The 12,894-nt window shown below is 54.5% G+C and overlaps 1 protein-coding gene across 3 annotated transcripts in view; it reads left to right on the forward strand.

The window, feature by feature from the left end:
* Positions 1 to 11,783: 11,783 nt before the first annotated feature.
* Positions 11,784 to 12,894, forward strand: part of LOC133351494 (lamin-B2-like) — a 67,661-nt gene continuing 66,550 nt past the window's right edge. For all 3 annotated transcript variants that reach the window (XM_061566750.1, XM_061566751.1, XM_061566752.1), the window contains exon 1: positions 11,784 to 12,678. In XM_061566750.1, the coding sequence (XP_061422734.1) occupies positions 12,296 to 12,678 (383 nt within the window). In that variant the 5' untranslated portion in view covers positions 11,784 to 12,295. The remainder of the gene's footprint in view (positions 12,679 to 12,894) is intronic.

The raw sequence follows: 12,894 nt of genomic DNA on the forward strand, positions 1-12,894 counted from the left end.
CCAGGCCTCAGATTCAGGGTCTCCAGGCTCCAGGTTCAGGGTCTCCAGGCTCCAGGTTCAGGGTCTCCAGGCTCCAGGTTCAGGGTCTCCAGGCCCCAGGTGCAGGGTCTCCAGGCCTCAGGTTCAGGGTCTCCAGGCTCCAGGTTCAGGGTCTCCAGGCCCCAGGTGCAGGGTCTCCAGGCTCCAGGTTCAGGGTCTCCAGGCTCCAGGTTCAGGGTCTCCAGGCTCCAGGTTCAGGGTCTCCAGGCTCCAGGTTCAGGGTCTCCAGGCCCCAGGTGCAGGGTCTCCAGGCTCCAGGTTCAGGGTCTCCAGGCTCCAGGTTCAGGGTCTCCAGGCCCCAGGTTCAGGGTCTCCAGGCTCCAGGTTCAGGGTCTCCAGGCCCCAGGTGCAGGGTCTCCAGACACCAGGTTCAGGGTCTCCAGGCTCCAGGTGCAGGGTCTCCAGGCTTCAGGTTCAGGGTCTCCAGGCCCCAGGTTCAGGGTCTCCAGGCTCCAGGTTCAGGGTCTCCAGGCCCCAGGTGCAGGGTCTCCAGGCCTCAGGTTCAGGGTCTCCAGGCTCCAGGTTCAGGGTCTCCAGGCCCCAGGTGCAGGGTCTCCAGGCTCCAGGTTCAGGGTCTCCAGGCTCCAGGTTCAGGGTCTCCAGGCTCCAGGTTCAGGGTCTCCAGGCCCCAGGTGCAGGGTCTCCAGCCTCCAGGTTCAGGGTCTCCAGGCTCCAGGTGCAGGGTATCCAGGCCCCAGGTGCAGGGTCTCCAGGCTTCAGGTTCAGGGTCTCCAGGCCCCAGGTGCAGGGTCTCCAGGCTCCAGGTTCAGGGTCTCCAGGCTCCAGGTTCAGGGTCTCCAGGCTCCAGGTGCAGGGTCTCCAGGCCCCAGGTGCAGGGTCTCCAGGCTCCAGGTTCAGGGTCTCCAGGCCCCAGGTGCAGGGTCTTCAGGCCTCAGGTTCAGGGTCTCCAGGCCTCAGGTTCAGGGTCTCCAGGCTCCAGGTTCAGGGTCTCCAGGCTCCAGGTTCAGGGTCTCCAGGCTCCAGGTTCAGGGTCTCCAGGCCCCAGGTGCAGGGTCTCCAGGCTCCAGGTTCAGGGTCTCCAGGCTCCAGGTTCAGGGTCTCCAGGCCCCAGGTGCAGGGTCTCCAGGCTCCAGGTTCAGGGTCTCCAGGCTCCAGGTTCAGGGTCTCCAGGCTCCAGGTTCAGGGTCTCCAGGCTCCAGGTTCAGGGTCTCCAGGCCCCAGGTGCAGGGTCTCCAGACTCCAGGTTCAGGGTCTCCAGGCTCCAGGTGCAGGGTCTCCAGGCCCCAGGTGCAGGGTCTCCAGAATTCAGGTTCAGGGTCTCCAGGCCCCAGGTTCAGGGTCTCCAGGCTCCAGGTTCAGGGTCTCCAGGCCCCAGGTGCAGGGTCTCCAGGCCTCAGGTTCAGGGTCTCCAGGCTCCAGGTTCAGGGTCTCCAGGCCCCAGGTGCAGGGTCTCCAGGCTCCAGGTTCAGGGTCTCCAGGCTCCAGGTTCAGGGTCTCCAGGCTCCTGGTTCAGGGTCTCCAGGCCCCAGGTTCAGGGTCTCCAGGCTCCAGGTTCAGGGTCTCCAGGCCCCAGGTGCAGGGTCTCCAGGCTCCAGGTTCAGGGTCTCCAGGCTCCAGGTTCAGGGTCTCCAGGCCCCAGGTTCAGGGTCTCCAGGCTCCAGGTTCAGGGTCTCCAGGCCCCAGGTGCAGGGTCTCCAGACACCAGGTTCAGGGTCTCCAGGCTCCAGGTGCAGGGTCTCCAGGCTTCAGGTTCAGGGTCTCCAGGCCCCAGGTTCAGGGTCTCCAGGCTCCAGGTTCAGGGTCTCCAGGCCCCAGGTGCAGGGTCTCCAGGCCTCAGGTTCAGGGTCTCCAGGCTCCAGGTTCAGGGTCTCCAGGCCCCAGGTGCAGGGTCTCCAGGCTCCAGGTTCAGGGTCTCCAGGCTCCAGGTTCAGGGTCTCCAGGCTCCAGGTTCAGGGTCTCCAGGCCCCAGGTGCAGGGTCTCCAGACTCCAGGTTCAGGGTCTCCAGGCTCCAGGTGCAGGGTCTCCAGGCCCCAGGTGCAGGGTCTCCAGGCTTCAGGTTCAGGGTCTCCAGGCCCCAGGTGCAGGGTCTCCAGGCTCCAGGTTCAGGGTCTCCAGGCTCCAGGTTCAGGGTCTCCAGGCTCCAGGTGCAGGGTCTCCAGGCCCCAGGTGCAGGGTCTCCAGGCTCCAGGTTCAGGGTCTCCAGGCCCCAGGTGCAGGGTCTTCAGGCCTCAGGTTCAGGGTCTCCAGGCCTCAGGTTCAGGGTCTCCAGGCTCCAGGTTCAGGGTCTCCAGGCTCCAGGTTCAGGGTCTCCAGGCTCCAGGTTCAGGGTCTCCAGGCCCCAGGTGCAGGGTCTCCAGGCTCCAGGTTCAGGGTCTCCAGGCTCCAGGTTCAGGGTCTCCAGGCCCCAGGTGCAGGGTCTCCAGGCTCCAGGTTCAGGGTCTCCAGGCTCCAGGTTCAGGGTCTCCAGGCTCCAGGTTCAGGGTCTCCAGGCTCCAGGTTCAGGGTCTCCAGGCCCCAGGTGCAGGGTCTCCAGACTCCAGGTTCAGGGTCTCCAGGCTCCAGGTGCAGGGTCTCCAGGCCCCAGGTGCAGGGTCTCCAGAATTCAGGTTCAGGGTCTCCAGGCCCCAGGTTCAGGGTCTCCAGGCTCCAGGTTCAGGGTCTCCAGGCCCCAGGTGCAGGGTCTCCAGGCCTCAGGTTCAGGGTCTCCAGGCTCCAGGTTCAGGGTCTCCAGGCCCCAGGTGCAGGGTCTCCAGGCTCCAGGTTCAGGGTCTCCAGGCTCCAGGTTCAGGGTCTCCAGGCTCCTGGTTCAGGGTCTCCAGGCCCCAGGTTCAGGGTCTCCAGGCTCCAGGTTCAGGGTCTCCAGGCCCCAGGTGCAGGGTCTCCAGGCTCCAGGTTCAGGGTCTCCAGGCTCCAGGTTCAGGGTCTCCAGGCTCCAGGTTCAGGGTCTCCAGGCTCCAGGTTCAGGGTCTCCAGGCCCCAGGTGCAGGGTCTCCAGACTCCAGGTTCAGGGTCTCCAGGCTCCAGGTGCAGGGTCTCCAGGCCCCAGGTGCAGGGTCTCCAGACTTCAGGTTCAGGGTCTCCAGGCCCCAGGTTCAGGGTCTCCAGGCTCCAGGTTCAGGGTCTCCAGGCCCCAGGTGCAGGGTCTCCAGGCCTCAGGTTCAGGGTCTCCAGGCTCCAGGTTCAGGGTCTCCAGGCCCCAGGTGCAGGGTCTCCAGGCTCCAGGTTCAGGGTCTCCAGGCTCCAGGTTCAGGGTCTCCAGGCTCCAGGTTCAGGGTCTTCAGGCCCCAGGTTCAGGGTCTCCAGGCTCCAGGTTCAGGGTCTCCAGGCCCCAGGTGCAGGGTATTCCAGGCCTCAGGTTCAGGGTCTCCAGGCTCCAGGTTCAGGGTCTCCAGGCCCCAGGTGCAGGGTCTCCAGGCTCCAGGTTCAGGGTCTCCAGGCTCCAGGTTCAGGGTCTCCAGGCCCCAGGTGCAGGGTCTCCAGGCCCCAGGTGCAGGGTCTCCAGGCTCCAGGTTCAGGGTCTCCAGGCCCCAGGTGCAGGGTCTCCAGGCCCCAGGTGCAGGGTCTCCAGGCTCCAGGTTCAGGGTCTCCAGGCTCCAGGTTCAGGGTCTCCAGGCCCCAGGTGCAGGGTCTCCAGGCCCCAGGTGCAGGGTCTCCAGGCTCCAGGTTCAGGGTCTCCAGGCCCCAGGTGCAGGGTCTCCAGGCTCCAGGTTCAGGGTCTCCAGGCCCCAGGTTCAGGGTCTCCAGGCCTCAGGTTCAGGGTCTCCAGGCCTCAGGTTCAGGGTCTCCAGGCCCCAGGTTTAGGGTTTCCAGGCTCCAGGTTCAGGGTCTCCAGGCCCCAGGTTCAGGGTCTCCAGGCCCCAGGTGCAGGGTCTCCAGGCCTCAGGTTCAGGGTCTCCAGGCTCCAGGTTCAGGGTCTCCAGGCCCCAGGTTCAGGGTCTCCAGGCCCCAGGTTCATGGTCTCCAGGCCCCAGGTTCAATGTCTCTCTTAGTGGCAATGTCTCTCTTCATTGAATTCCGTTATGCCCCGCAATGTGTGTATTTAAATATACCACCTCAGTAACTGATCTATAGCTCACTTGCCATGTCACGTTCACCTGCCCAGGTCCCAGAGATACAGCAGCCCAGAATATAACCGAGTGTGCGGACACTCTGTGATCTGGTGAATTCCCCATACTAAAACATATCAACGGATTGAACTGATCTTCCCCCAGTAAGTTACTTTTTGTCATTTGAAATCGATTATCTTTGAATCGAGTTGTTAGAATTGATTCAAGCAGAGTCAACGTGTCCTGGCACGTTGTGGGGGCGGGGTGGCTCGTGCCCCTGTGGTGGCCACAGCGGCCACTGGCAACGCGGCAGGCCAGGGCCAGGGGGCTGGCTCAGAGCTCCAGCCACGCAGCTGACCCAGGATCTATTGATAATCAGACAGTCCCGTAAAGGTATGGGTAGCCAATTGCTTAGTTTGTGTGTAGGAGGATAATGGAGTAGCCAGAAATAATACAAGCATACAAGCAGATGACACGGCAACATCTTTACAGATTGTTGAGTGACCAATTTGCTCTGCTGCTTCAGATTGGAAATCTCCTTCACGTGATGGGCACATTAAACCTCGCCTCCGATTAGCAAGGCAGGCTTCGCACTCCCTCGAGCTTATCAGATGCTTCGATATAAAGCTTTCGTGACTGCAGGGATTCATCTTCTTGGTTCTTTTGGTAAAGTCACGTAGAAGGGAAATAATAAAATAATAAAAATAAAACATAATAAATTACAATTCTCACGACGTTTCGGCTAAAACGCAAGCAGTCGTCCTCAGGTGAAGAACAGGTCTGTCGGAAAGACATCGTCTGAATGAACACCTCCAAGCTTGGCAGCGTATATTTAAGCTTAATATACGCTGAAAAGCTTAAATATACGCTGCCTCTTCTTCACCTGAGGACGGCTGCTTGCGTTGTGGCCGAAACGTCGTGAGAATTGTATTTTATTATGTTTAATTTTTTTATTTTTTTATTTACCTTCTACGTGACTTTACCGAAAGAACCAAAAAGACTTATCAGATGCGTTTAGCATTTAAAGTGGTGTTCAGCAAGGCTGTGTTTCAGCTCCATTCCTTTTTAGCCTGTTTGCCACCATGGTTGATGAGTACGTTATGGATTTTCAACGGCATCACTGCTCAAGAAACGCGAGAATCCACCGTGCTGTGTCGTGAACTGCGATTGTTGTCGAGTAAATTACCACAACCATCATGGAATACCAGAACTCCTGAATTTTATATTCACTCGTTCACCTGCAGCAATTACAACATTAATTGCACCAGCAGACCTAACTGGCGTTGTAATGACGTAGCATTCTACAGGCAGATTTTGCCAGTTCTAGAAATGAGGCCTCGCGTTGTTAAAAAAATATATATTACACCATCTAACCGGTATTAACCAAACATCCCAATGCTGAAAATTGACACCGCAAATTAGTCAGTTGGGATTACACACACCAGCAGTAGCATGGCCCCGCTATTGTCAGACTAAAGCTCGTTTGCAGGCCGCGTGCTGAGTCGCCTTGTGCCCACACCAGAGGTGTGGACTCGAGTCATGTGACTTGGACTCGAGTCAGACTCGAGTCATGAATTTGATGACTTCAGACTCGACTTGGACTTGCATAACAATGACTTTGTCCCACCGCTGAGGTGTGGACTCGAGTCATGTGACTTGGACTCGAGTCAGACTCGAGTCATGAATTTAATGACTTCAGACTCGACTTGGACTTGCATAACAATGACTTTGTCCCACCTCTGGCCCACACGGACAGCAGCAAATGTGGATGCCCTTGGAAACGTGCTGAGATGAGATGTACGATGGAAGGTGGCGTATTGCATGTAAAGCGCTCTGAAACACACCCGCGGAATAGACGGGCGCTCTATCCACTCGTTACCACTGTTTGTGTTATAGATGGCGAGACACGTAGCTGAACGTTTGCAACGTCAAATCGGACATTATGCGACAGCCCAAGGCAGCGGAGAGTCGAGTTCGTGGGATGTGAGAGCGCTCCTCACGCGATTCGGGGCATGGCCCCTCGGGCCGCGTGGCTCTGCGCGACGGCCTCGCGGGGAAGGCGTTGCGAATCATCCGATGCGGCAGTAATCGGGGTATGTCACGCAGCCACGCGGTCCACAGCATCCAGATGTCGATAACTCGGCGAAACGTTCACCTGACTCTCTCGCTCCCCTCGCACCATCTCTCTTCACCGCCATCCACCTCCCCCCACCGAGCTTCCACCTCTCAGACTCTAAGTTTGAACCTGAGGAGCTGTCCACGATTAAACCAAGTTTTCAGGTGTTTGAAGGTCTCATTCCAGTAACCAATGACGGCACGAAAACACACACACGCCCATGTGTAAAAGTACACGTGTGTGTGTGTATTCACGGGATCCATCCGAGCTCGGCTCTGATGGCTGAAATACGTCGGTTTGAACCCATTAATGGGCAGCAAACACTCGGGAGCAAAAGAGGTCCCAGCTTTTGTGGACAAATCTGTGCTGCCACCTTGCCTGGGTTGTTCCCTCATCACATTGTTTGCCCCACTGCCTAAAGCCAAAAGCCACTGCACCATCGGAATACAGAAGGGAGGTAGAGTCAAGGATGCAGTCGTCATCATCATCATCGTGCAGTCTGTCCCCAATGACCATGACCTCTCTTGCATCTGGAGTCAGTAATCCTTCGGCATCTTGCACGGTTGTTACGATTGGTTCCTGTGAGTTCGCTTGTGACCCAGCAAGAACGACACACCCTTCCACAGAGATCACACGCATCGTGATCTAAGGGTAACTCTTGAGATCCAGCTTCACCGGTCGACACAGTGACCACCACTTCCGAACGTAATCAACCAGGTGGAGTGCTGACTGTTATGTTGGCCGACTCTCTGTGTTGTATTGCATTATATTTCCAAGTTTACTATGTTTGTTTTCTCATGCATTTGTACGTGATAATGGTTGCTTGTGTTGCAATCGAAACGTCGTATTCTATTATTACTGAATTTTATTTCTTTCGACGTGACTTTACCTCAAGAACCAAAGAGTAAGACAACAAATGTCACATAGTGGGCATACGTTTAGGAGAATCACTTCTGACAATGAGCAGTCGGCTAAAGGTTTTGAACTTTTCCTCTCACTGGAATGAATGAAAGGTGTTTATGTTTAGTGACTTCTGTATGATTCCCACTGGCATGATCCATCCACTACGTGTGTGTGTGTTTCCTGTTGCATGGTCCTATGATGCCAGCTGGCCTGGTTCGACTCCCATACCAAGGGTGCACGCTAATATGAAGTTGTCTTGGGCTTTCCTTAAATAACTCCTTGTGCAGTACATGCACTGGAGCTACAAATGTGGCTGGGAAGAGTGCTGGCCATACCGATGAGCACGGTTGGCTAAGTACGGCGTGAAATAAGTTCAACATACATACCACCACTTCTTGCCGGGTTTATTAGGTGTTTGCAAACTGTACTTTCCTTGCAACCTATTCGGCAATATCGGATAAATTATCTTTTGTTTGCAGTGGTTCGTGCACCGTGCCACTTTGCTGGTGAAATGTGTTTGATTCCTGGCCATGGTGAACATCAACACCAGCAAACAGCATCTGAAACTTGGCTTGAACCTCCATTCGTTTGACCCAACGAAGAACGAGGAGGCTTAGCGCCTCTGAACATTGCACGACACGCAGCAGCATCTGATGGGCTAAGTCGCAGTGGCAGCGCCGTCCCTCCCTGTGCTCAAGACCGGCGATGAGAGCAGCGCTTATGGTGACCCGGCGGTTACCACTGTGAATGCGCACATTCCTTGTGAGCCAATGAATGTCGTGACATCAAGCGTTTCTACAATAGCACGCACTCATGTCATGCGCTACGAATAAGAGCCACTGCCCGAAAAGCCGTCTATTCTACGCGTTTAATTTTGTTGAGTTATTTTCTCATCAGACGGTGGCGGTACAAACGAATCGCTGCTGCTGTTGCTGCTGTTGTTGGTGTTTAAGGAGCGTGCAGACAAATCTCAAAATACGCTTCTTTGTCACAAAACATTAAGTGGCCAGTAATGAACGTCCCCCCCCCCCCCCCCCCACCAGATTCGTCGTAAAGGCACCGTACTCACACTCACCCTCCCCTCCCCTGGCATCACAATAATTTTACAGCCATATCCATATTTCCAGTCTTTTACTCCCGGCCGGATACACCACCTTCACTAAGAATTTTTTTTATGTACAACAGTGTTTCAATAGCGCAAGAAATTGTCCCCCCCATCCTACTCATCCCCCTCCCCTCCGTTTCCCCCACCGCCATATCCGTCGTACACCTCCCCTGGCATCACAAAAAAAAGATGGTTATCTATTGGCTTAACTCATGCTCATCCCCTGCCCAACCGCCCGCGACGCCACACGACCTGCCGCATGCCCCCCGACCCCTTGGCTCCTCCCCCCCCCCTAGTACCCTATATAAACATGTCTCTAAATAGCTCTCTTCATACGCTACAGTAATTTTGCTGGAGCAGTCACACCTGATGACGGATGCTTGTGTTGCTTCCGAAACGTCGTGATTTAATTTAGTTGTTTTATTTTTTTTAATTTTCTTTTCATCTACGTGACTTGACCGAAAAAACCAAAGAGTATGAGTGTGTTGTTGTGACCTGCAGTGTGGTGGGTGGGTGAGTGTGTTATTGTGACCTACAGTGTGGTGATTGGGTGAGTGTGTTGTTGTGACCTGCAGTGTGGTGAGTTGGTGAGTGTGTTGTTGTGACCTGCAGTGTGGTGAGTGTGTTGTTGTGACCTGGAGTGTGGTGAGTGGTTGAGTGTGTTGTTGTGACCTGCAGTGTGGTGAGTGGGTGAGTGTGTTGTTGTGACCTGCAGCGTGGTGAGTGGTTGAGTGTGTTGTTGCGACCTGCAGTGTTGTGAGTGGGTGAGTGTGTTGTTGTGACCTGCAGTGTGGTGAGTGGGTGAGTGTGTTGATGTGACCTACAGTGTGGTGAGTGGGTGAGTGTGTTTTTGTGACCTGCAGTGTGGTGAGTGAGTGAGTGTGTTGTTGTGACCTGCAGTGTGGTGAGTGGGTTGTTGTGATCTTCAGTGTGCTGAGTGGGTGAGTGTGTTGTGACCTGCAGTGTGGTGAGTGGGTGAGTGTGTTGTTGTGATCTTCAGTGTGCTGAGTGGGTGAGTGTGTTGTTGTGATCTTCAGTGTGGTGAGTGGATGAGTGACGTTCACGGGAACAATAACCGTGGTAGTAGCGACAGAAGATTGACAAGGAGGAGACTTGACCGCCGATGAGCGAATGACTGGAGTGAATGAGTGAGCGCTGAGTCATCAACCACGCTCTCCGATTTACGTTGGTTGCCGAATTCTACATGAATCGCGTCTTGAGGTAACACACGTGGGGGGTGTGGGTTCGTGCGTGCGTGCGGTGGCTACACACGGGGCACAGCAGCTGTGGTTCCCCCACAGCGGAACACAGTTTCCGTGAGTACACACAGCATTTAAACAGCTCCCATCGCCACATGAATAGGCCACCACTTTGCATTCCCACGTAGTTTTTTTTCTTTAGGGGAGTAAGCAAAGGCGAGTGGTGGGAACACAAAAGGGGGCCCCATTGTTATGCATTCGATGAGTTTAGGGTCTGAAGAGAATACAACGGCGGTGAGGGGTTCGGGGGCGCTTAGGGATGGGGCTGTGGGGGTATGAGGGGGGGGGATCTGCGTCTCCCCCCGCCTGTGGCATGGAAATGAAGCTGGCGCGATGAGAGGCGGGGGGGGGGGCCGAGGTGGCGGCGTCGCGCGCACGCGAATATCCCCCCGCTCCCTCCCCCTCCACGTGAGACCCCCTTTGTGCAGCGAGCTTGCAAACACCGCGAATTGACACGCGGGCTTCTCATGCAGTGATTTGCATTGAGTCATGCGGAATTTAGTCACGAGGCAATGCTGCATGTAAGTAACAAAAAACGACCCGTATGGTACTTGGTAAGAACCATACCACACATGTACCACTGCCACATGGCGCTACGGTGGCGTGATGCTCATTGCCTCGTATACAGGAGGTTGTGGTCTCGATCCCGACCCTGATGCTTGCTGTATATTTGGAGTTTGGTGTCTCTCTCCCCGTGGTCGCGTGGATTTTTCTCCAGGTACTCCGGTTTTCCCTCTACCTTTAGAAACACGCGTTTAGAGTCGTCTTGGTTCTTTCGGTAAAGTCACGTATATAGAAAATAAAAAAACAAGAATATGTATTCCTGCAGTCATGAAAGTTTTAAGTCAAAATTTTACGCGTTTAGAGTGTTTGGCTGCTATACATTTCCACTTGATAAGCCACTTTGTCGAGCTGTTATTTGTGGCCAGGTAGCTTCTGAAACAGAACTATATAGCTCAATGGGCCTTACTTCGTTAAATAACAATAGTGGCCAGGTAGCTTCTGAAACGGAACTATATAGCTCAATGGGCATTACCTCGTCAAATAACAATAGTTTAGTTTTTTTCGAAGTATTATTCAGGCTCACACCTAGCTTCCGAGATCAGGCGCGGTGTATGTCATGGGCGCAGTATCTAATGAGTATGTCAACATACATTATGCTTACATTTGACACTTGAGGCATGTGGATGGGTTGCCAGCCCCATGCAGTGACTGCTCAATGAGAAGGGTCACACGCGGGAGGCAGCGCCACTTGTGGGTGAGCTCGGCGTTGCTGCGGGTCCGTCGCCACCTGGTGGCGAGAGTCCTCGCCACGGCACGCGGAGGAGAGGGCGGCTCAGATTCTCCGCGCTCACGGTGGATGGGATCTTCGGGGCTACTCCGTCAGTGGCTCCGCTCCACCGGTGCTCGCTTCTCACCGAGCCCTGGGGAATGTTGAACTTGCCAGAGGCACGGCTTAGCGCGTGGGGTCGGCAACCAAATACGGTGTCCAGATGTTCACTACCTTGCCTGGGCGTGGGTTCGATTCCGACCCTGACACCTGTATATTTGGAGTCAGATTGTTACTCTCCCCGTGGTGGCGTGAATTTTTCTCCGGGTCCTCCGGTTTTTCCCCTCCATAATTAGAAACGTGCGTCTCGAGGACTTGAGCCATCATTTGTGGCCAAGTCACTTCTAAAAACGGACTGTAGAGCTCAGTGGGACTAACCTGGTGCAATAAAAACAAGTTTTAGTTTAACAAGAAGAGCCATTTTTTCGAATTCGGGTAAAATAAAAAAAACACTCAATATTTCAAGAGCCGCAATGCCTGCGAATACATTACGGCGGTCCTTGATAAATAGCGTCACGAAACAGTCCTTTAAAGAGCCGCATGCGGCTCCGGAGCCGCAGGTCTTGCCGCCCGCTGGCTTAGCGCGAGGACCAATGGCTCTCAGGCACTGCTCGAGTACCTGGAGAGGGCGCGGCGAAACACGAACCACGGGCCGAGGAGGTTGCGAGACACTCAGCCAGTGTGCCAAGCGGTCTACACTCCTTGGCATTTCTGACAGATAAAAAAATGGGATAACTCAGCTGTTACAGACGGCATGATTCCTCATGCAATAGTTTGAGCAGAAGCAGCTTGAGATTCATATTCTTGGTTCTTTCGGGAAAGTCACGTTGATAGAAAATAAAATAAAATACTATAAAATAAAAAAATATAAATAATAATACAAATTATAAAGCACAAACCCACGACGTTTCGATCGCAAAACAAGCGGGCTTCGTCAGGCGATGGGTTTTTGCTTTATTATTTTCAAATTTTATTTTTTATTTTATTTTATTATCTTTTATTTTTATTCTATGTTCTATCTACGTGACTTTACCGAAAGAATCAATAATATGAATTCCTGCAGTCACGAAAGTTTTAAGTCAAAATTCAGGTTGAGATTGGCAATCAAATACGTGGGAGTGATTCTGCTGTCTGGGCGTGCTGTACACAGGTCCACGGTGAGTGTGCAGCTCGATCCTTCTACTAAGCAGGCGTCTCTAGAGCCGAGTGGGACGGAGCCGCTCCTAACGTCGTCGGCATGGCCTCCAGTGTGGCGCTCTCCAGAAACACGGCGGTTGTGGTGGTGGTTGGTGGTGTCATTATTCTGTCGGGTAGAGTGAGTGACGGCCGTGGAAAGGCGACTGTGTGAAGCATCACTGCCAACATACCCGCTCCTCCCTCCCTCCACCAATATCGTTGAAACCCGTGACAGTGCTGATATTGTGCCTGTTTACGCAAGAGAGCCTCACTGATGAGTCTCCAGCGTGTTTTCAGGAGGGTCCTGCCAAGCAAGCAACTGCTTAGCAGTGGGCTGGACGTCCGTCCTGCCTTGTCAAATGCACCGCTGTGAAAGAGACGCTGCAGTCGGAGGGACCGCGTCCCCGAAATCCCACAAGCGGCGTTGCAACTCGGAGCAACGGAGCGCACACAACATTGCGCGGAGCCGAGAGTGCGTGGCGGAGTGGCGGCGGGGCTTTGAGTTCCTCCTTTGTATCCGCCGCGCCCGAGAAGTGGGGGTTCGCGTGAGTGGGGTTCGCACACAGAGCCCGCCCCTGTCGCCGTCTCCCGGCCGTGAGCATCTCCTGGTAACAAAACTCCACAAGCACCAACAAAGCGGCGTCCCTCGCACCGTGGCCGTCAGCAGTGCGCGGCTGGCAAAGGGCCCAGCAATCAGCTTCACGTTCAGTGACGGCTGCCCCAGCACCGCGGGCTTGACAAGGTATGTTATGTATCAGTTTAACACGTAGGCTTTCGCGACCAATATTATTAATAATAAAGGTGTTTTGGGTTAGATCGCGTTATTTATAAATGTGTCGTAACCCTCCACCACCCGACACGGCCAAACAGTAAAACACGTGTCACGTTTACAAAGACAAATAGTTCACTACTTTAGCCCACCGGTGTGTTGAAGGGTGAATCAACATCATTTACAATT

Source organism: Lethenteron reissneri, chromosome 37, assembly GCF_015708825.2.
Source record: "Lethenteron reissneri isolate LAM-NWPU_2019-01 chromosome 37, ASM1570882v1, whole genome shotgun sequence".
In the NCBI taxonomy this organism is placed as follows: domain Eukaryota; kingdom Metazoa; phylum Chordata; class Hyperoartia; order Petromyzontiformes; family Petromyzontidae; genus Lethenteron; species Lethenteron reissneri.